A 24,452-nucleotide genomic window follows, 5' to 3' on the forward strand; every position below is an offset into this window, starting at 1 on the left:
TGATTTTATTAATACTGTTGTGGTTTCTAGAATTGAGCAAGTAAAATTTGTAAGATACTTTTTTTTTTTTTTTTTTTTTTTTTTGCAGATAAATGCGTTATTCTTATATGCTTTTGTTTCCTGAAGTGAAGTGTACTTACAGCCACTGAAGTGGACCTGGTCAGCTTTTTCACTATTTTTTATGAGTTCATTTGAAAACCATTTTACCATAGTGAGAAGACATCTGATTTCATATTCATAGCAGCATGAAATGCTTTGATCTGTGATCATATGAACAAATGTGATCTGAGTGAACTCTTCAAAGGCCATTATTTTGGAATTTTTTTTGTCTTGTCTTAGTTATGATACTTGAGTTGCTTTTGAAATTTCCACTCGTAAGTTTCCAGTATAAAGAAAGATCTGAGCGCACTTAAATTCTGAAAAGGACAGCATTAACTTCGGGTGTATTGAGTGTAGCTTGGGCAAATATTGTTACATTTAACTACTCAGTAGCTGTAAACTGACGAGCTTTGGGAGAAGGCGGAGATGGGAAGAAATTGCAGAATGTGACAAACTGCCTGTAACTTGGTGTGGGTCACTAGGAGCAGTTTCTGGGCTCACAAGGCAGCAGATGGATAGCCCGTGTCCAAGTGCTACTTGGAGAGACAAAAAATGCAGGAAGTAAAAAGAAAAAGGTTGCGTTAAGGGAAAATCAGGAAGTTGATCAGTTTGAAATTGAAAAATAGGTTACAGCAGTTAACAAATTTAATTCCATTCTTTAAACACTTGAATTATTCTTTAGCTTCAGAACCATCGATACCCCTGTTATATACCTCTGTCACTGATTTTGCATTAATAATTAAGTGGCATCAATATTTCCACAACCCCAAGGCAAAACACTCAAAAACTTTAATTGAAGTGGTTACAATTGTGGCTTACAGGTCTTCATGCTTGGCTTGATTGGTGGATGTGATAGATGTTTAAGTAAAATTTTGACATAATTGCATGCGAGAAATCTTTAGCCAGGTCTCGCCCAGAATTGGTGCCATGATTGTTGAAGTATGCTGGTATTAGAATCAGCAGTATCTATTTTTTTTTAATTTCTATTTTATTGTTACAGCTGCAGATTGTCTTGGGTGTGCACATGCTGCATTTGAGTGGTCCATCATTGCCCAGTTTCCTGGGACAGCAAAATAAAGTGGTGTAAAAAACAAAGGCGGGTGTTACACCTGTCTTGGGTATTAAGGACAAGCTGATTCTGCAGATTGACTTTTTCTGACAGTAAAGGGCTGAAATGTCATGAAATTCTGTTGGTCTTTTACAGAACCACCTTGAGCAGTATTCACATTGCAATCTGTTAGGACCAGGCATCTCAGATTTGTAAGTAGGATTTGTTTTCCCTGCATTTCTTCCAGCAGTACTTTGGTCCCCACACAGCCTTTTCTTTACATTTCATTATCTAACATTTTAAATTGGCATTAAGTCACTTTTCTTCAAGCAAGAGTTAACCTGTTTTACAGGAAATTTATTCCCTTGAAGCTTTGTAGGTATGTAGGTATGCTTCTAGCTATTTCTATAACTGGATTATAATATTTAAACACTGCTTCTGTTGGGGGATAAGGTGCAGCTCTGGGATGCAATTATGTGCCTGTTGTAATGCATAAGTCAGAGAATGTACATAAATTCACTCAGACTATGTGGATCCCTGCAGCACCCCCAAGCCTGCAGCCACCCTCAGTAAATATTAGTGCCAATACCAATTCATCCAAATGAGGATGAATACAGAAATGTGGAAACAAAGCTACTGAGAAAATGGCAGCTTGTACTTGTGTACTCCCAAGTCTGTAAAACTTGGTTCCAAGTGAAGAAATTCCACCAGGAATATTCAGTTGCTTTTCTACAACATTCATCTCACAAAGTTCATTTTAATACCTTCCCACTACAACCACTAATTAAATCAGAATCACAGAACAGCCCAGGTTGGAAGGGACTTTTGAGAGATCATCTGTTCCAACCTTTTGTGGGAAAGGGATCTTTGGTGAGATTATCTAATAATAATCAATCTGTCCAATCACATTTTGAATACCTTTGATGATGGGCACTCTACCACATCCTTATATGTTGGAGTTTTCCTTGAAACACAATAGGGTGAATGCATAGGAAAGTAAATGATCACCATTATGATTTCTAATCAGGAAACATTTTGGAACTGACTGATGGTATTAAGCAAGTATCATACACTCTATCACTTTGAAAATATCTTCATAATAAATGCATCCTCCTATAGCAGACCAACCAGCAGCATTGCTTGCTCTGTGCTGTTCTGGGATTTGCCATTTTAGAGCTAGGACAAGTGTTTGCTGATCCAGTTGATATTCAAGAAGTGAAGACTGGATTAACCGAAATGTGGAAGAACCAGCCTGACCTATGCTGAGGAAAGGAGAACAGCACCAGCATGGAAACAACTGCCTGTTTGCAGGGAGCTACCTGGCTGGACCTGCTGAGTCACCTGTGAAGCTTTGCATAACTTGTTTGCACCTCTCTTGTCTGGTGGCTGCTTTTTTGTGGCTTTGTTCAAGCAAGCATAAAGCAGAATTAAATACTGCAATGTGATCACTGTCCAAAATGGTCTTAGAGGCTCAAACCCACACCATTAACAAGGATGACAGTGATTTAAAAAAAAAAACAGAATGCATCCTGAAATTAGAAGAAACATCAGTAGAAAGTAGTAAGAAGTTTTCTGGTGCTCATTTGTTAATACCCTTTAGTATCTTCAGTAACTATTTTTGTAAGGTCTTTGCAGCTGCAGCCCTAGCTGCAAAGCTGCAAAAATAGAAGGACATCAGAAAAAGTGCAACTGTGTTCTGATGTTTCTTGGCAAAGAGCTCTTGCTGCGTTGGCTTATGCAGAGTTCAGCCCAGTACTAGAAAAGCAATGACTTCTGTCATCCTACTTTTTTTGTCAGTATTACTTGTTTTCCTGATATTTCATTATTTCACTTGTTGACTTCCTAAGTCCTGAATTCATTCCACTGTCAAAAACTGCTGTGATCAAATGGTCCCCCGAAGCAGCAGCAGTCTCAGTCTGCCTTAAACTGCCAAATGTCCTGGTAATGGTGCTCCCAACAGGTGTGCATCATCTCATTCCATTAAGTGCCTCATCCTGATATAATTTAAAATGAAAAAGTGAAAGGAGCTGATTCATAATGCATTGGGATGAGAAGCATGAGTGTTATTCCCCTCTGAATTCTGGAAACTCTGTCTTTTGCTAGGTGCCATAAGAAAACAAAGACATGGGTTTCAGCATCTGACATTGCACTTGGTGGTGTCTGCTTGAGGAGCTCTGTAGTGGATTTAGCTTGTCCAAAGCTATGGCAGAAAAAAAAAAAGCATCCACCATCAACCAAACCATTAAAAGTGCCCAAAGCCCTTATCACAAGACAAAAAGGCAGTGTAATATTATTTTTTCTGTACTATTACTGTTCTTTAGAGTTTGAAGTTAAATGAACAATAATATTCTCACATTGTTGGCCTGCAGATTTGAGTAATACAGCACTTACATTCAAATTGGTTTGGAGTAGATTAACAAATGCTTTGCTTGGTTTCAGAAATCACCTGAAATAAGAATGTAATCTAGATGTTAAATTTATATTACTTACCTTTTTCTTTCCTATCTCTAATGAAGAACGTGGTTTTTTTTATATATTTTGGGTTTTTTCCCCAGTGGCAAAAAAAATGGATGCATATGTATCAGTCTGTGCCCATGTAATGAAGTCTGCAAGTCCAAAAATCTCTCCTGCACATATGCCATTTTGGGATTTTTGTCCATAGTTCTTTATAATTGTAATCATTAAAGGTCTTTTACAATTTTTAAATATCCTCTTGTGTTTGTTTTCTGCCATTATTTGAAGAAAGCAGGTTGGGTTTAATTCCAGTTTCATTTATCTCTTTCTCTGTTTTACCACCCCAACTCCTGGACTGGAGTCCACAGCTCCACTCTGATCCTGACTGTGAGTAACACAGTCCACAGAACAACAACTCTTTTCATAGCAGCAGGTACAAACTCAGTGTCTACTGTTCTGGGCATGACACAGGACTGATCTGTTTTCTGCAATTGTTTTTCTTTGCTAGTGCAAATAGTCATATAAAACTGCTATTTGATGTCCTCCGGGACCTATAATGTCTCCCTTCCCATCCAGGTTTAGGGAAAAGTGAAATGTAAACCCACAAAAACTGGCAGCTTGGGCTGAAAGTTGCAGAAATCTGAGCTCCACTTTTGCATTAAGGATTCTGAGGAGTGCTGAGGTACCCTGATATATACGAGTGTTTAATGCAGAATTTACCTTAAGGTTAGAAGGTATTTCTAAAAAAATCAGCTCAGTGTCTTCCCCAGAATCACAGCATCAGTCCTGTGTGAGGCCATATCAAGACACAACAGAGACAGATGCCCACCAGGATGATTTTATTACTCTACCCAAGAGTACCTAGAATAAGTTTCTTCCCAATTTTTTCAGACAGGAAAGCTGAAAAGCAGGAAAGTAACCTCGTGCTGGCAGACAGCCCATTCAGGGTACAATGCAACTTGGTGTAGTGCTCTCACTCACAAGAGGCTTTGGCCAGAAACACATTGCTGCTGCTGCTTGTTACAACATGGTTCTCAAAAATGTAATCCTAATCTAATTAGGCAATGTGTGACCTCATGGGACCATTCATGTTCAGAATCTCTTGACAGCACAGAAGATTTCTTTTTTCCTGCAGAACTGAAAAAACACATGTAACCCCCCAGCTCCTCACAATGCCCTGGGGCATCACCTGCTTCAGGCATGGGGGCAGGAGTCATATATACTTAAGCATTTTTCTGTACAGAAAGTGTGACCAATATTTCTATCACTACAGCTCTCCACTTCTAACAACAAAATACAAACATTTTAACAGAAAATATTTCATTGGTCAAAGCAGCAAGAAGATGTTGGTTTTAGGGGAAACATTCTGCTGAAAGTAATATGCACTTGACCTTGATAAAGTCTTCTTTGCATTTTGTCTATGTGACTTTCTTGAAACTGGGTTACTTGGTGTAATTAAAAGAAGCACTGGCTTTAATTAGCAATTTCTAAGGGAAGAAGTTATGAATAAAGGAATAGGCTAGCTGATTCAATTCCATTTGTTCAGTCACAGAAAGGAAGGCACTTGCTTTAAGAGTTTACATGACCATCCTGGTGTCCAGTCACTTGTCCTTTAGACAATATTTTAAAATGCAGGACTGAGAAAGGGTGAAAATTGACAATGTAATTGTTATTGCTGGTTTGTTTACCTGCTCATCACCAGTGTCTGCTGAGCAAAACACTTCAAGGAGCCCTTCACAAAGGAAAGTGTCTGCAAATGCATATGTATTTTAAGAGTGCAGCAATATATTTTATATCAATGGTAGGAGCTGAATGATAATGTTAAAAAATGGTTTCTTAAGTTTTTTCCTTGTTTTAAGGGCTACTTTAAATTGCTTCAATTTAAACCATACAGTGTTGTCTTGGGATTTCTCCATTAATTCCCATGAAGTATATGTTTATTAGAATACAAGTTTTCCTCTAAATTTTAGAAGTCTTAGTTGAAGGCCCTACATTTTAGTGAGATGTAGTTCTCATTTGGGCTATTAATAACTCTGACTGTCTTTTTTTAGTGAATATGATGAATACAATATTGAAAAAATAAAATAGTTTATTATTAGATGTGAGAGCTGGTAGAGATAGTCAATCTCCTGTGAACTAGGCCTGGGGACTGCCTGAAATGCAATCTGTATCTGGCCAAACTCATGTCACCAGGCTACCCAACACTCCTCAAGCAAAGCTGTCAGAAAATAAGGAATTATTTTATTCTCTTGGTAATGGTCATTAAAAACTTGTGTTTCATTTTGAATCTGAATGTCTGGCTTTAGATTCCTGCTATTAGTTCTTTCCTTGTGCCTGCTCCTGCTACAGCACTGATGAGCTGACCAAAGTGAACCCTTTCCTTTTCTCTGCCCTATTTTTAAACTGTGTGCCAAATTCCAGTACAAGTTTTATCAGTGCCATGCACTGAGATTAAAAACTTCTTCATTACTTCTTTATTTCATGTCCAGGAATTACCTCTGCCCTTTTGCTGCAGTCATATACTTAGATACCTGCTAGGTTTTGAATATCTATTTTGTTACATTGCCTATGAGGTAGCACTTTTGTATTCCTTATAATATTTCCACTTTTCATTTTCAGATGACAGCTGTTTATATAAAGTTTTTGCTGGATGCCCCATTCTTGTCACTGTTTATCACACTGACAGTGCCATATCATTTCAAGTTTGATTAGCATTGATTTTATAAGTACTTTACAGGCCATTTAGGAAACCCAAAAGGCCCTAAAGGAAACATCAGTTTTCAAAGACAACTCTCACCAATAACTACTCTGAACTGCTCATCCAGTTCTTGATGCAATGAATTTGTCTTTCATTGCATCAAAAAATAATTTTTTTCCCATTGTTAGCATGTGGGTACTAAGTCAAGCTGCTGAAAAAATTAGTACAGCTATGGCCTTACCTTTGAACAGCCAAAGACTGTAATGTCATCTTAGGTTTCTCTGATGAGACCTATTTTTCCATTAGATTTTGTTGTCTGGCACACATAACATTTGAATGCTTCATTTAATTATTAGTCTTTCTTTTGTGTCATTACTTTTCTTTGTGTCAACATCTGCTCCTCCCCCCAGCTGAAGGTGTGACTGCCATGGTGAAGATGGGTGTACCAGGGCTTTTGTGTGTGCAGAAGGCTGTGCAAGCCTGCATGCAACAGGCAATTACCATTGCGCAGGTCTGTGGACAGGCTGTTGCTGTTACACAGATGAGGATTTGGATGAAGATGTACAGGTGATTAAGTAAGCCTTCCATGATGCCAAACAGGCCCGTTTTGCTCACGGCAGCTCATTTCTATCCTCTCCTCACTGCTTAGCTGAAGCTCAGTAACACTGAAACTGGTAGGTTTTAGGATGTCCCTGAGGAACCCTTTTGGCACCCACGCTTCCTTTCTGTGTTTCCATTCCTTTATAGAAGCTCTTGAAAAATCTGCTGGCTTATCAGCCACTAAGTGAAAAATTTCCCTTTACTATTACTGCTGTGGCCCACAGTCAGCACACTGCAAGATCTCGTTTGCACTTCTCTCCCACCCTGAGCTGAGTCTAAGGAAGCCTGAAGTGCCACTGATGTCCCCATCTCCTGCTGTACCACAGAGCAGTAAGTTATTCTGGTGCAAAGTTCCATTCTCTATATATCCCACGAAGTGATACAGCCCTGTGGGTTTGTTCTTGAACCTGCCTGCTTCTGTGTTTGAAAACACTGGCATGACTGTTTAATAAAGGTTTGCCAATGACTGGAATTATTCTAGGTAGTCTATGAGTCCCATTTTTACTTTTTAAATTTTAACTAGTTCTGCCTTCCTCTGGAATTTCCCTGGTCTGCTAATATGTGTTTAAAATTATAATTTCTGTGTCCTTTTTTTTTTTTCTTGGTCTTTTTTTTAAATGTTTTCATTATTAATACTGTTATAGCATACATCTATTAGAGACTCCTGCAGAAGGGAAGTTTTGTCTTTTGTAACTCTGACACTTTAAAACTATTACCTTTATAAGCCATTGGTTTACCCTCTCTTAGAGGGTTAGGGCCTCTCATTAGGAGATGGAACATTGCCTTTGCTCCTGAAAGTAGAAACACCAATAGCAAGGGGTCAATTAATGGTAGAGCAGCATGCTTACTGTTCTCAGCATACGTCCAGGATGCTGCTTCTCAGGAAGGGGATCTGCCTCAATTGCATGGGGATGGTATTCAGCATTGCTGTGGGTGTAGGAAAACCATAATGCAAAGTGGCAAAGAATTCAGAACTGCTTATCCTGGGGGGAAATGACATTTGCAGATAATTCCGCTTCAAGACGGAGAACTGAACTTTTAGAAAATAGGACTCTTTTTCTTTACCAAAAAAAACCCCAAAAAAAACATTGCTCTTTGCTGGTATTGTTTCTTAGGTAGAAATCATATTTTATGTTTTACTTATTTCTATAAATCAGAAAAAAATTTCATGCTGCTCAAAGTCTCCAAGGACATTATTGAACCTGTCAAGTACATCCCTGTGGGTACATGGAGTCTCTCAGCAGTGAGTGAGTGAGAAAAACACATTCAGAAGAATTCCTCCAGGTCAAGATTCTTTACAAATTATTTTCTTTTTCCTTTCCTTTTCCACATGCTTTGCTTTCACCTTTATTCTTTGTCTTCTGAATCTGAATCTTTCTTTTTGACAATATTATTAAGTTCATTTTAAGTGGGTTTTTGTTGTTGTTATTGGGTTGGGGTTTTTCCCCCTTTCTGATTTCTTGCTTTTTTGGACATCTTGTACTCTTATGGACATTGCTCTTATACAACCGTACATTATTTGGCTGAGATTTTGTAATATGATTCTTTTCCAAGGAAATCAAATAAATTCAGAACATTTTTCTGCAAGTATATCAAATTATGCTCAGAAATATTCTCCAAAGGAAAAAATGGGAAAAAAGACTGACATTATCTGCAAATCAACTCCTACCCTTGTAATATTCAATACATAATGGTCCCAGAAATGAGTTGTGTGTTGGGAGCTTGGGAGGGGCTGTTTATGCTGTTATAGGTTTGACCAACTTAAGTATCTCCACTGACAGCTACTGCATACACTTAAGTTCACAGCAGAATTAACACATTTAATATTTTTGTAAGGAGATCTAATAATGCAAGCTGAAAGAAGAACATTATTTTCACTTTTAGAGATGACACCACCTGTGAAATAAAACACTTGAATAGTCTTACAAGAAACTTTCAAAGGTCATGGCAATGGATACAGTAGTACAATTGGTTTTGGTTCAATAACATACAGAGTATTGTAGTATCTTCATGAAATATAAAAAACATCTTGAAAGGCATTTCTCGTGCAGATGTGTTCAGCAACACAGATAACACAGGAGGTCTGCTGCAAGTGTTTTAGGAAGCTGTGTAAAAAGGAGAAGCAAAATAAATTGAAGGTAAAAGAGCCATTCTCTTCTCAAATTCTCTGAAACAAAATAAACACTCCCCAAATTAAATGAACACTATTAAAATAACTTGGTAACAGTCACAGACAGTTAAACCTACAGATCTTACAAAGTCCTATATGAGATTACAGTGAAATGTGACACTTCAGGTAGCTCTGACAGAATTTCTGTTCTCAGCCAGACCAGCCTTTTAGTTTTATTTAATACAGGTGACTGAAGTTTTGAAAGTACAGGATTTCTCATAGAACAAAATCAGTAATCACAGAGAGGAGAACAGAAAGGATGGAATATTGTAGTTACTTGCAGCAGTCTGCTGCCAGCGGGAAGCATCGTTTGACTCTGCACCATGGCAGGGGTTTCCTTTCCTCACCTCTGGAGGAAATAAAAACAATCCATTCTGTGTGAATGTAATGCTATTCAGTGACAAGGCTTCTTACTCCAGGAAATCCAGTCCTTGTTCTCCTGGATGCATTCTCTGTTCTTTCCTCTTTTCCTTCTCATACATCAGAGCATTATATTATCTGACAGGGAAAAAAGAAATTGCACTATGAAGCCTTTTCATAGCCATTATTTTTCTTGCCACTAAGTCATCACTAGAGAGAGGTTGTGCTGCAGACATTTGGATCGGTTTGTGAGGATTGCTTTTAGTTGAGGAATGACACCCAGTTTTACAAGGCAGTTATCCAATTCCTGTGTATGAAACTCTGCTGGACTCCTGCAAGCAAGGAACTCGACCCCCAGAAGGTTTTTCTCGTGCCTTTTGCCTCACCTGCTCCCACATCCCTGTTTTAAAGTACTTTATCACGGATTTTTATTTTGCAAACATTTAGAGGCTAGTGTAGCTTAGTTCACAGGAACGAAAATGGGCACAAAACCCGTGCCGGCGTTTATTAGAGGCTTTCGGTTTCCCCGGGGAGCGCTCGGCGGGTGCAGCAGGAAAGCTCAGCGCGGGATTCCGGGACGATTCCTTACCGGGGCAGCAGGAAAGCCCAGCGCGGGATTCCGAGGCGATTCCTTACCAGGGCAGCAGGAAAGCTCAGCGCGGGATTCCGGGATGATTCCTTACCGGGGCAGCAGGAAAGCTCAGCGCGGGATTCCGGGACGATTCCTTACCGGGGCAGCAGGAAAGCTCAGCGCGGGATTCCGGGACGATTCCTTACCGGGGCAGCAGGAAAGCCCAGCGCGGGATTCCGGGACTATTCCTTACTGGCGTAGGGCGCGCGCGGGACCCCGGCCCTGGGCCCCGCCCCCTGAGCAGGCCCCGCCCCCTCCGCTGTGCTGGGCGGGCTCGGGGGCGGGGCCTCGCGGCTCCGCCGCGTCCCCCCCCTCCCATTGGCGGCGGGGGCTGCGCGTGACCGGGCGGTGCGTGACGTAGGAGGAAGAAGCCGCCATTAGGGGCAGCGGGGCCGCGGCCGCTGGGCAGGTTCGGTTGCCGGGTTCCTCTCCAGCCTCTGTCTCTACGGCCTCGCCGGTGCCTCCCCATCCTCCTGGCCTCTCTTCCCCGTGGGCCCTCGTCCCGGTGGGCGGCGGCGCCGCCGCGGTGCGGCCCGTTGATGTGAGGCGCGGCTCGGCGGCGGGGCGCGGATGGCGGCGGGGGCCGGCGCGGCGGCCGGGGGCCGCAGCTTCTCCTTCAAGGTGGTGCTGCTCGGGGAGGGCTGCGTGGGGAAGACCTCGCTGGTGCTGCGCTACTGCGAGAACAAGTTCAACGATAAGCACATCACCACCCTGCAGGTGCGGGCCGGGCCGGGGGCCGTGGGGGTCCCGCTGTTGTGCCCTCACGTTGCGCACCCCTGGCACTGCTGGCTGTGTCGTGTCCGCAGCCTTAGCGGCTGCCGGAGCCGTCGTCGCCGCTCGCTAATGGTGGCTGTTTCCTGCCGAGTTTGCTGGAAGCCAGTTTTCTCTTTATTTTCACGCCTCAGATTTAAGCTTTCAGTATGCTTAGGCCTCGTGTCTACTCTGCATACTAACTGCTCCGTTTTTTCCAATTACGTATATGAATGTCTTCATTTGAATCTTGGAAAGTATGATGCAAAAGTACTGTTGTTATTGTAATCATTGTTAGGGGACTGATGACTAAGTGTTTCATACGTGCTGCGTTTCTGTTAATCATAGTCTTCCTCATGTTCTCAAATCCTAGCGTTAGCACTATCTAAGCGTTTCTGTTTAAGGAGAACAGCTTTCACAAAATGGTTTAGGAGATTAGGGCTTATGATTTAATAATGGGAAAGATTCTTAAAGCTGAACTGCTTGTCACGACAGCTCCCTGAATTTTGGCTGGATTCTCAGTAGTACTGTCTGTTGTTATAAAGAGCTACAAAGTGATGTTCCACACATGAAATGTGACAGGGTGCCTGCCTGAAAGTAATGGGTTTTTTCATGGCCTACTAGATAGTGATGGATGATGTGTATGCCGTGGTACAACATAAACTGCCTGTACTCTCCATGGTCTCAGAAAACACGTTTTGAAGTTCGTTTTGTGAGTGGTATGTTAAGTCTTTCAGGTTGTCATCTTGCATAGGCAGAAGTGTGGATTCAGTGTATTCCACTCTTAATATTTCTTTTTTCAAATAAAGAAAAAAAATCATGCCGCTTAGTGGGCCAGTAGTGGGTTTTGAACTAATTTCGAATTTCTTGAAGTACAGAAGAAATAGTAGGTGGTGTTAAAAAGAGAAGAGTTTTAAGGTATGTGCCATTCCCATGCATTTAGGGGAAGCTTCTTGAATTGTGTATCTCAGAAGTAATTAATAGTGAAACTTTTCCTTAAAATGAAAGCATTATAGATATACTAGAAGCAGTACAGGAAATGTTTATTAAACAGGTAGCACTCCATTTTTGCTGTGAAGAGGTAAAAAGAATATGTTTTAGACTTTGTTATCCTGTCTTCATACTCAGCTTTTGGGTTAAGCTATTGGTGGGTTTTCTAGGCAATGTATTTATAGGATGCTGGTTGTATCTGTCATGCCACAGAGGTAATTGCTGCTTGATATGCCACAGAGATGCCTGGTAGCTTGTAGGTGTCCGAGGTGCAGCAGAAGTGTAGCAGTGAGCAAACAATCATTGAAGTGCATCAAAATGGTCACATGTAGCTGAATTCTCATATCCCATGTTTTAAGAGTAGGTCCAAGGGGATCGTTATGTGGTGAGGCTTATGTTTGTTGTTTGGGTTTTTTTTTGTTCTTTAAATCTGTAATGGAAAACCTAAAATTATGAGCAAAAACTGAGTTGGAATACAGACTTGGGTCATAAATACCATGAAACACACTTCTAAATTGCTCCAAAATGCTGATAGGAAATGTCTGTAGTTAATGTGGCTCCAGAGCTTTTGGTTTTGACTGTTTGGAGAGGGGTGTGTTGAGGAGTGGAAGCATGTGCTTGCAATTCCTACTGAGCTTTCATTTCACCACCGTAACCAGGTTTGTGGTTTCTACCTGTGTCTTTTAACTGACTGCTAATTGCTTATCTAGTTTGCTTTTCTGTTCTGAGGCCTCTTTGGCCGTATATGCATCTTACTGATGCATATGTAAAATACAATGTCAATTGCTGTTGAATCATACTGTGCATCATGTGCTCTAAGTATTATCTTTAGTTTTATTTTCCTACATCTTACCATTCTAGAAAAAAAAATTGAAGTGAATTCTTCCACTATTAAATTAAAAGATAGTTTAAAAATTAGATGAGAAGAGAAACTAGGGTATCTGATTAAGCAATGAAGTAACATGTTTGCAAAGCACCCTTTGTTGTTTTTTTTTTTTAAAGATAAAAGGCTTAATCTGATAAGGTTGCTTTGTTTCATGGCAACAGTTCAAAGTAATGCACCAAATTCCTTTTGTTCCAATAAAGCCAAAATTAGATAAATACTTTGCTCCTGGTCCAGCAAAGGAGTGACAGTGATGAATCATATGAAGAGATCACTAGATATTGGGACAAGAGGCTCTCCATCCACAATACTCTCTAACTTAAAAAATAAAGCATTGCATAGTACTCTACTCCAGTATGTTTGCAACAAAGAGGGTGGTGAGACTGTAACCTTCTGGAAACTTCTTCTAGTGGTGGTATTCTACTGTGAAGTAATTCTTTTTATACTGAAATAGCTAAATTTCTTTGGTGCGAGTAACAGAAGACTTTGACTAAAAGGGAGCAGTTTCTCCTCCCTCCCCACTCCCCTCTCTCAGTCCCAACCGGAGTGCACTGGAACCTCTGATTTAGGGGGCTGCTGGGATGTGTTGCTGTAGTTTGTGTTAGTATCAAGTCATGTACTTAAGATGTTGATGACCTGCATGTTTAAGTGAAAGTAGCTACTGATTCACAGAAGAAAGCATCTAGTTAGAACGTTGTGGAAAAGCTGATGCAGGAGAAATCGGGGTTTTTGCACACAATTAATGTAATTCATAACCTGTAGGCAGACCTGGCAGGGCAGTTAGAATTGGTTCCCATTGTTTGAAATACTGAAGCAAGTGCCCTCATCTTCATACAATAATTATAAGATATAAATTGATATCAAGTGAACTGTGCTGGAATTACTCTAATAATAAACCTATTGTCAAACTATTGAGTTTTTTAAGTGGGTAGATACTTTTTATTATTTAATTATTCAGGATAAATACACTGTCTGAATACTGCTCTCACAAATGTGTGGAGGATTGCAGAATATCCAACCCAAGAGATCTGCTGATGTGGTTGTAATCGTAGAGTTCCTGATTGCTTTGATGGACTTGGCATAACCTGGAAAAGCTGTCTTAGTTATCAAGATAGCTGGGGGTGAGTGAAAGACAATGTAAGGAAGTTTAGTGCTTTATGCAGTGTTTGTATGCCTGACCTGCTTCTGTTGAACATGCAGCACTCAAGGGCAGATGCCACACACCTGCTTTTGTTCAGTGACTTTTGGGAGACTCTTCCAGCTGTGTCTTCCTTGTGTTCTGGTCAAGCCCCTTTATCAGCTCCTAGCAGGGCCTGGTGGGCATACAAAACCGAGCTCATAGAAGAAAGAATTAAAAGAAAGAAAATATTTCCTACAGCCACATCAAAAGATTGGAATTTTAGCTCTTATAATTGCATTATTCTTTTCTCAGCGCCTAAGTATTTTTCAAATCAGTCATAAGACAGTAGAGTCAAAATATGAAAATTAGAAGCTTCAAAGAGTTATTTGAAATTACTTATATTTGAATTAACCATGTTCCTGTGAGTTTTTGAAAGTCCTAGCAAAAATGAACTGTCATAGTAATTAAAGTGATATGGAGAATAGCTACTGACTGTAAATCAAGTCACAACTCAGACTTCTAGTACTCAGTTCAGTAATTTTTTTGGAGATTAGAGAAAATGTTGAAGATTTTTCTATGTGTGATTACCTAACGCTCTGTAAGTAGTCAAAGGCTTTGATTTTGAAGTCTGACAGACTTCAGAATCTTGGCAACTGGCTTTTACACTAAACTATCTCAAAACAGAAGTTGAGGCTCTTGCTTGTGTGTTAGGTTTTCCCAATTTTCTAAAAACTGAATAGCTTGCTATTCACTTGGTTGGTTGTTTTTTTTTCTCCCTCACTAACCTCAGAATAGCTTGGGAGGGGTATATGTGAGTTGAAAGGTGAGAAGATATTAGTTGATTTATCTTTGGCATGTTTGCCACTGTGGATGTAAAAATCTTTTATTGATGGTTACGGGTTGGTTAGCGGGTCAAATGCTGTCTGGAAGTTTTTCCAGACTTTTGACACTACAATTAGTCCCCTCACTGTAGACTGAGAGGGTAGTGTATTGTTAATGCTTTAGTTATGTAGAACACAAGGGTTGTAGTGATCAGTTCTTTGCTGTCTGTTCTTGGAAAGTGTTTTTCTTCTGGTCTGTTCTCTCTCTCTCTGTTCTTTTTATCAGACTTTGTGGGAAGGTTTGGGGGAAGGTACAACTTCAAGATGAAAAAGGTTTTTGTAATCATCTCATCTTGGGTCATACAGATGCCGGGGAAGTAGCTGAAGAGCAGGAGCTGCTCTAGCAACTGAATGTTGAATGACTTTAACTGCAACATAGGCAGCACTCCAGAAAGGCACTTTGACAGCAGTTTAGGCTGGTGTGCATCGAAGTGCTGTGGTCTCCTGTGTGCATTCGGGTTGCTTGTGTAGTTAAGCAGCAAGCTGGTTCAAGCAGCTTGTCTGGCCCATGACACTTTCCACACATGTGACTCTTGGTTCTGTGGCTGGTCAGTGCTTGTGCAGAGAACTCCTCTTGAGCTGCTGCAGTCCAGCCTAAAATAATCTGTGATGAATGTATCATAAAATACCACTGAGTACTTGTTTGAACCCAAATGCAAACTGAGGTAAAACTGAAATGAAAACTCCCTATAATTTAAGGCAGAAGAAAAAAGTTAGCCCTTGGTAACTGAATTGTTTGATATGACATGTGACTGCTAATCTTTAGAATGGGGAGAGCAGGTTCCTAATGCATCAACACCTTGAGACCCTGTTCTGGTCCATTAAACTTGTGTTAAATTATATTCCCTTTTTAGCTGTCAAATTACAGACCTGGTAACAGAGGTGGTGTCTGAAAACGTGAATCATGCAAGTTTGGAGGAAAACAGACCTACTCAAGTTACTGAAATTAGATTAACCTTGCAAGGTGCTCTGGTCCTCTAAAATATTTCCAGAAGTTAAAGTAGCAGAATTCTAAAGCAGCTTTTATGCTTATTCTGAGGCTTCTCAGCTCACACAAACAAAAATACAGAACCAAAAAACAGATGAGGGTGAGTTGTAGGCTCACTTCAGCAAAAAAGGGAAAAGTTACAGACAAGGAAACTTGTGAAATACTAATGTTCCAAGATATTTAGTGATAAAATAAAACAATTGTTTATGGTTCTAGTATCTTAGTAATAGTGAACTACTTTGCCTAATTCCTACAGATTAAAAATCCTGTTAGGCTTGTTCCTACCCGAACTTCGCATAGTCTTGTGAAATGCTTTGTGTTCAGCTTAGGCTTATCAGTGTTGTGAATTCAGTCTTTCTACACAGCTCGTCCTTCCCAAACCATTCAAAACAACTGCAAAAAGATGTAGTAAATTATTGGCTTAACTCAAATTTATTTAGAATAGATGGCTGGCAAACTATAGTGAAATTACTAACTGGTTTAGTATTGACTTAGCCTTCTTGCTTACAGAGTCTCAGTCTGGAAATTTGTCTTTTATTGATTCTGATGCTTTATTAATTAATTTCAAGTGGAATTATGTGTTTGGTGTGTAAAACTTACTCTAATTTGTTTTGCTTTCCAGGCATCTTTTCTTACGAAGAAACTAAATATTGGTGGAAAAAGAGTAAACCTTGCAATATGGGTATGTTTCTGGGGTTTTTTCTCCTTAGCTAATTAGAATGTTTTTCTTAAAAAAAAAAAAGTTACTTGGGCTTACTATATTCCAAGTACTAGGCACTTCTTAATAAAGTATTTGGAGTTCCTTCAAGTATTGCTTGCTTTGTCTTAAATGCTAACAAGTGTATTTTAAATGCAGGATACAGCTGGTCAAGAAAGATTTCATGCATTGGGGCCTATCTACTACAGGGACTCTAATGGCGCTATTCTAGTATATGATATAACAGATGAAGACTCTTTTCAAAAGGTACTGGCCAGCTTTTACATCTAAACTGTAAACTGGTTGAAAGATAATCTGTGATATGTGTAAACAGAAGTTTTCTGTTTTCAGCAATATAGCCTATATTTGCAAATGTAGATCATGTAAAGGAAGTAGACAGCTTATTAGTATTCTTTTGAAGACTGACTTCCCTGCTATCAGGTTATTCAAAGAACACCAAAGAATTCCCTCAGTTTCTTAGAGCGCAGTGCAAATAATGCCAAAGCTGTGTGTTTGATCCCTGTATGGACCTTTCATTTAAGAATTGCACTTCATGATCCTTGTGGGTCCCCTGCAACTCAGAATAATCTGTGATGTAGCTGTGCAAGTTACCTGTGACAGGCTGTAAGCATAAACCTGGACTGTTGTCATGGTATGCCATACTGATCTTGACTGTGTAAACCAAATTACTTGCTAAGTGACGTGACCTTTTACAGATCTGAGAACTCTGAAATTGCAGTACATGATAGTGGAGACATTTCCTTCTCTGTGATAAGTTATTTGTTGTCAAATCCTCATCAAAACATGTAATTTGATGGCTAGTTATTTTATGGCTCTGTTAGTTTATCAGTTTGATTGGTTTTTTCCACCCTGTGTCAACCTGTGCTACCACTCTGTAAGATTTTTCAGCTGAAAACTGGTGACACTTTTTAAAGCAAATTTGTCTCTGACTTTCAGCAGAACCAGTTGGACTTCTGTGTAGAGAGAAGTGAGAAAGTGTGGTTGCATAGGCAAGGTTATGGGTTAGCAGCAATACAAATAGTCTAAGGGTACAGATCCACAACAGTTTAACTAATTTAAATAGTGTGGTGTAGAGCAAGTAAAGCACTTGTGCTAGGAGTTAAACCCTTGTGGCCACCTGCAGAATGGTGATGACTTGTGGACACTACTTCAACTTGTTTCTTTTCATGCTGAGTCCTACACAGTAAAACCCTCTGATACCAAAACATTTAAATGTGCAGAAAAAAAGAGGGAAAGGTGATTTACAGAAGTTACTGCAGAAGTACTGCTGGATCATGTAGCCTTATTTTTAGGTTCTTGAAGTGATTGCCTCTCTTCACAATTATTCCCTCAAAATAGCAGTTCCTAAGTCAATGCAGTGATCATACAACTTTCAAACTTTTCATGACAACAGATTTGTTAACAGATACCCTACCATCAGCTGACTCGACATGCTTGTCCCATCTGTTCTCTCATGAAATAATCATCTGTTATAGTTATAATCTAACCTGAAAAGCTTGGTTCGGGTCTACCTCTAAAGTACTATTTGTGGTCTGTCAGTAAGTGCCTGTTGATGAAAGATCTCATGTCTGACCTGAAGTGGCCCATGCAGTGAACTTGCTATATTGAGTGTGGTGAGTTATGTTTCTGGAGCAATTGAACTGTTTCCTCTGAGTCATTTGCTCTCACCTGTGAAATAAAACCTGCTGAACAAGGGCCATGTGTAGCAATCTAAAGAATATTTTTTCATCTATGTTGCTCTAAACATTTTTGCTTTAAATTTAGAGAAGATGGTTAATGAAGGAAAGGGGATGGTTCCACACTGCCTAAGATAGATATCTAAGATGTATATCAAATGAAAACAAACTCATCTCTCTTCTTTTTGCAGGTAAAAAACTGGGTTAAGGAATTAAGAAAAATGTTGGGAAATGAAATCTGTTTATGTATAGTAGGTAAGTCTTTTTCAACATGACTGAATTGGAAACACCTCTTGATTAATAGCATCTTCAAATGCTGCTTTGACAACTTGTACATGTGAAGGGGTAAAGCTTATGTTAGATATTTAAAATTAAACTGGGGCTAGAAGTTTCACTAGATCACATTGAGGAAAATAAGCCTTTGATTGAAAAAATAAGCTGTTTAATTATATACTATTAGAAGTGCATGGTACAGACACCTGCAGACTGTAGTTTAACAAAAAAATTATATTATCCTTCTTTCAAGTACTCAAACTCACGGCTTTTCTCAGTGGCATAGACTAGGTGCTTGTCTGTTTTGATAATTAAGTGCTTGCAGGTTGGAGTGAATCTTAAAGATTGGAAATTTCAATGCAAATGGAATACAATAGAAGTGCTGGGTTTAGATTTAAATAAGATCTGATTATTAAAACACTTCCATGAGGTTAGATATGTGGACATTCTACAAAAATTACTTCTGCAGCAAATGGAAGGCGCTAATAAATCACAAAAAAGGGCAAAAGGCCGAATTGGGTGGAGGCATTTAGCTATCCTGATCTCTCTACCGAAGTAGCACCTTATAGCCTGTAAATGCTTGTGTGAAAGGAGATTCTCAAATCATAGTGTTCTTGAAATTGAGACCTGTGTAAGAGCTGGAATTTACTGGGACAGCTTCAGAAAATGGAGTACCATGATTACATGTCTGCTTTCTTTTTGGGTAATTTTACAGTACAAAGACTTAAAAGATTAACTTGTTTTCAACAGGTAACAAAATAGACTTGGAAAAAGAGAGACATGTTTCAGTGCAAGAAGCAGAAATGTAAGTCACACCTATTACTAATAGAAACAGTCATTGCAGAATTATGCTGGAGTAATAAACTCGTGATGCTGTTAACATAGCAGCCAGCTAGGCACTGCTGGCTTATGCCTGCCAGTTGTTGAGTGTTCTGTTAGTATCTGAGTCACAGGGTGTCCTGGCTGACCAAACTGTAGCTTGACAGTTGTTTGTGATTAAAGTCAACATTTACAGTTTAAATCCCTTTCTAGACATTAAATTTTCTTAATTTCATCTAGTGTGTGGCATCAGTCCTGGCAGTTTTAAACACATAACTCCGTTTTTTGTATGAAATAAGCATGTGTAGATGAACTCGGAAATCAGAATAAAACCTCTTGTGATCATCTTATTCCTTCCTGTAAAGTGGCTTAGAAAGATTGAGTCCTTTACTACAGTGCAGCTTCATATCTGCCTTTCTACAGGTATGCTGAATCTGTTGGAGCAAAACATTATCATACATCAGCTAAACAGAACAAAGGAATTGAAGAACTGTTTCTTGACCTTTGCAAAAGTAAGTATTATGTAATTTGTTGGTAAGGAGCTCATTCATAAAATGCTTCAGGGTTCAGAAATGCTTTCAGAAATGCTTTTCAAGCCATATAGAAAAGTTTGAAAGTAAAGTACTACTTAGAGGTGACTCAATTTCAGTCTACTTCAGGCCACCTGAGTTCTGTTACGGCTCTGGAAACTTGATGTATGGATGCTTACAATATTGCAAATTCATCCTCTACTCCAAAAATGTCTTGGTCTTTTGTTGGAGCACTGACTGCTGTTCCACTTAGCACGCATAAGTAGTAACCCAAATCAAATTTCATGTTACTGGTCTCACCACTGCTTGCTTCTAGTGTGTTTCATACCATTTCAAAAATCTTCTCAAATTACAAATCATGAAGTCAAAGCTCTAATGATGCAAATTTTACACAGAAATCTTAAATAGTAAAGATCATGGAATGTGAGATGAAAATCCAACACAAGCAAATCATCCTTGTAGTTGTATTTATGTGATAAGAGAATTTAAGGAAAAGGTCTCATGCATTTCTGAAGAGGTAGTAGCTTGGGGTTTTTGGGGGGGATTTTTTGAGAGGGCGGGGTTTCTTGTTTGTTTGGTTGGATTTTTTTAACAGTGTTACTGATACGGGTGTGTAAATCTAGCTTTTGAAGTTGCTAACGCTAGGACACCTGAGGATGACTACAGTCTCCCTTAGTTACCAGGAGCTCTTATATATTGGGTGCTTTAGAAAAAAGATTTAATATGTTCTTGCAGCTATGCCATGTGATACCTGAGTACTTAGTTCTGCATAACAAATAGGAGAACCACTCTTACTGAACTTTTCTCTCTGTGCATATAGTTCAGATAGATTAAAATAGCAGAGTCTTAATGTAAAAATACAATGGAATGTCATCTAATACACTTCTTTCTTTACAGGAATGATAGAAACTGCTCAAGTGGATGAAAGAGCAAGAGGCAATGGCTCCAGTCAGTCAGGAATAGCAAGGCGAGGTGTACAGATCATTGATGATGAGCCACAAGTACAGAGCAGTGGAGGGTGCTGTTCTTCTGGATAATTATAAAACTGTGCATCACTGCCCTCTCAATACGAAGACTGCCATATTCCAAGTCACACATTCTTTACCAATGGAGTAATAGAATTAACAGTATTTAAAAATAATCACATGTAACACTGCAGAGACCTTAAGTGCTAAACTAGTGGCGTCAGTGACCAGAGAATTGGCGTTTTCTACAGTGGTTAACAAAGCAATTACCAATGGCCTTTTTACATATTTTTCTTTAATAAGGAATAATATGCATGTAGAAAAGACCTACTTAAAGGCTTCATTTATATTCTTTTAAATCAGATCATTATTTAATAACTTATATACATTGTTGTTGGAATGGTATACGTTTTTGCAGCTCTTTGTACTTTGTGGTAGATGGAATTGTATCACTTCTAAAATGCAAATTGATTTTTTTTAAATTAGCAGATATCTGAATTAATATTTTTGCAGGGCCTCCACAAGCCTATAACTCAACTACTTTGATATATTCTGTTCATCTGTATGCCAAGCTGATAAAATACATTGTAAATTACATATTAAATACTTTATCTGCTTTTACAGTTGCAGGTGCAGAAATATGTACATCAGTCTTGTCTGTGATTGTGAAGTGAATAAGTCAGTGAAAGATGCAAGCTTTTCATGTGCACTGTTAAATTGCTCATTCTATTCCCCTACTTGAAAACAACTTAGTTTTGGGTACATCCATAGCTACAGCAATTCTTTAATCCATTTCTGGCAAGCAGCAGTATTTAGAGTATCCCCTTACTGGAAGAGAATGCTTCTGTAAACTGCTGTTTAACATAGAGATTTGTTTGACTTGCAGCTAAAACAGCTGGTGCATGCACATACCTTGCCTCTGCAGTTACTTTGTTATCTCAGAAGATCCCCAGAAAGTCAAAGCAACTTTAGCCCTCATCTCTCTGGGAGCCAGTAAACCAGATGCATGGGAAACTCTTTAGCTGCTCCAATACATTTGTTTCCAAAGACAGCATTATAAACTATTCATGAGCATATTTTTTTCCCTGTGGGGCTTGAGTGAACAATTAATTGGCATTAACTAGAATTTCTAATTTGGAGTGATTAAATTGAAGATGTGAAACTTGCCAGATGTAGCTGTAACTAAGGGGATTCGAGGCAGAATTGAATTTATGCCCAACTTGCTCTTTCTCCTGTAAAGTGTTTTGAAAAAGCCCATTTAAGTTTCAGGAGGAGGGTTTCAGAAAAAAATGTGTAAACTACTATCATAAAAGAACATAAATGGTGGTAGCTGAAACTTCAAAATGTTTTGTGCTCTGACTTTTTTTACTTAAGTTGTCATGCTTGGAAAAACAGTAAAGGTGATGTCTATGACAAAGTAGAATATCCTTGGCCTTCCTTTTTCTGAAAGGTAGATTTAGTATTGCATATGAATGCACTGAATGGTGTGGGTATGTTCTGATAAACAAAAAAGTAGTACTAATGAATTAGTCTGTATAAGAAGTGTGCTGTCTTCAATCTGATTTTTATTTTCTCTGAAATAATAGAAGGCTTTGATACCGACTGATCCTGGTGCATTTTCTCCTTTTCTGCCTTAACTGTGGTGTAGATACTTTTTCTTAGACTACCATTACTGTACTGTTCTGATGTGTTTGTGTGCATGATGGAGAAAGGTGTCTGTTCGTGCTAGTGAAGATAAAGTTTCTTGGCTGTGCAGAGCTTTGGTGTGAACCTAAAATCTGATTTTGTGTCAACATGTAGCAACACTGTTACCTTTCACATATCTAAAAACAGTGAGCTCTGACAAAGTTGAAAATCAGATCGGTTTGATCTAACACTGGTATCTGACAATCAGCCTTGTAAGTGATACAATATATGAAGAGTGAAATTGTCGAGTCTTGATGTTCAAGAATGGAATTGCCTCAGAACAGGAGTTTCAGGTTTTTTGATTCAAATTTAATTTTTTCCATCTCTGCAAATAAAACCCCAAACAGCCCAACTTCAACTAGACTTAGTTGAAGCAGTGTGTAGAATGTATCTTTCTGCCTGCAGGTAAAGAGTTCTTAGTGTATTGTGTGGTAGGGGCATCCCATGTGACTTCTGTCAATTACAAAACTAATGAAGGCATGTTGATGCTAGCTCTTAAGTCTCTTACAGAATTAAAACTATTACTACTGAAAACTTAGGTGGGGATAAAGAAGTCTACAATTTTGTAATACTAAAAGGGTTCTGCTTGCTATTAGTGAAATATTTTTAAAATAAATTCTCACATTACTTTTCTTACTTAAGCTACAATATAAAAAATATTCACTGGAAACCTTCCTGTCTAAGCTGTGGTTTGGTTCGACTTGATTTATGGAACTTAAAACCTGTGTTTGCAGGGTATCATTATATAACTGGATGGAAGTATAGCTTTGTGAAGTCAGGGAACCTGGTTGAAGACCAGACAGAAGTGAAAACATGAATTGTTTCGACTGGTTTACATTGGTTTTCAGCTTTTCATTGTTAGCAGACAAAATATAGCAGTTCCAGGAAAAAGCATCTTTGTCAAAGATAGCAAGAATGTTCTTTGCTCTTGGTATACAGAAAAGCACAAATAGCCTGGTTTTCTATATTTGAGCAGGATCTTACTCAAGTAACCTGGCATTTTTAATATGTGACTTGCTTTTCAAGAGTCTTGAATCTTGCATTTGATCTAGATTGCCTGGTTTGTGCGTCTGAAGGAGAACTGTTTTCTTATTGCTGATTTCTGTGGCTGTAAACAAGTAAGCTATTTTTCATTCTTGTGAGAAGTGAAAGAGAACAAGGGTGGCTGTCTTTAGGAAGTACCTCTGTTGTGGGGCAGATAGCCAGACACCCACTACAGCATGTGTAAATCAACACTGAGCACACTTCCTCAGGGTGTATCTTGACAGAGATTACTCACATACATACTAAAATAAAATGGTATAACTTTGTACAATACCTTTCTAAAACAACTTTTAAGTGCTTGCTCACAGTCTTGATGCTGCTACTATGAATACATGAGCTGCCTATGAAACTTTATCACTTGCAGAAATAAAATCCAACAAGCCAAAGTCCAACAGCTTTAATGCAGCAGTATGTCTCTCTGCTGGATGTTATTTCTGGACATTGTATACTGCACTTAGACTTTACTTTAGAAGCTATAAAAGATGGGATAGACTGATTCAGACAAGGACATGAAAATTCATGTGTTGTATTTGAAGATGACTGTAACTAGCTGCAAAGACTGGGAGAGATGGCTTCATCTGGTTAGCAGTGATCTTGCACATGATTCCAAAATAGGGGTATCCAATGGCCAGATTAACTGTATGGGATGGTCTTTTGAAGCAGTCAGGTAATTGAGTGTTACCTTGATTATATTACATGCTTTTCTTCAGTGTTCACATATTTCGTGGACAGGCATTTTTGCATTCTGCCACATAGAAAACCACCTACAGTTCTTAAAGAATTTAGTGATTAAATTTCTACTTTAGTTTCCAAACCAGATAAAAAAAGCTTTGCAAAAAGGTATGAATTATGGAAAATGGTTATATCTCAAATGGAGTTCTCCAGAATTGTTGGATACTGTCAGGATGAAAAACATAAAAATGCAGGTCAGGAATCTCCATAAGCTGAAAGCAATTAGGTGATACAAATAGTAGAGTATGGGAATAAGAGTTGGAGCCAGCCCCAATCCATTTTTCTGCTCTTAGTGGAATGAAAAGGAGAAGTAGGAAAAAAAAGGTATGTCGGAAAA

The 24,452-nt window shown here is 38.9% G+C and overlaps 1 protein-coding gene across 1 annotated transcript; it reads left to right on the top strand.

Moving 5' to 3' along the window:
• Window positions 1–10,408: 10,408 nt before the first annotated feature.
• On the top strand, window positions 10,409–22,259 carry RAB21 (RAB21, member RAS oncogene family). Its single transcript, XM_041465480.1, has 7 exons — window positions 10,409–10,777; window positions 16,295–16,354; window positions 16,529–16,636; window positions 18,258–18,321; window positions 19,090–19,144; window positions 19,582–19,670; window positions 20,586–22,259. The coding sequence occupies exons 1-7, from the start codon at window positions 10,631–10,633 to the stop codon at window positions 20,723–20,725; spliced, it is 663 nt and encodes a 220-aa protein (XP_041321414.1). The 5' UTR covers window positions 10,409–10,630; the 3' UTR covers window positions 20,726–22,259.
• The last annotated feature ends 2,193 nt before the right edge of the window (window positions 22,260–24,452 follow it).

This window comes from Pyrgilauda ruficollis, unplaced genomic scaffold (genome assembly GCF_017590135.1).
Source record: "Pyrgilauda ruficollis isolate IOZ18807 unplaced genomic scaffold, ASM1759013v1 scaffold19, whole genome shotgun sequence".
In the NCBI taxonomy this organism is placed as follows: Eukaryota; Metazoa; Chordata; class Aves; order Passeriformes; family Passeridae; genus Pyrgilauda; species Pyrgilauda ruficollis.

Excerpts from the sequence above, each read along its gene's own strand:
- RAB21 (XM_041465480.1), top strand. The coding sequence starts at position 10,631 with ATGGCGGCGGGGGCCGGCGCGGCGGCCGGGGGCCGCAGCTTCTCCTTC. Across the intron at positions 19,145-19,581 it reads TCAGTGCAAGAAGCAGAAAT|GTATGCTGAATCTGTTGGAG; the intron begins GTAAGTCACACC and ends GCCTTTCTACAG. Across the intron at positions 19,671-20,585 it reads GTTTCTTGACCTTTGCAAAA|GAATGATAGAAACTGCTCAA; the intron begins GTAAGTATTATG and ends CTTTCTTTACAG.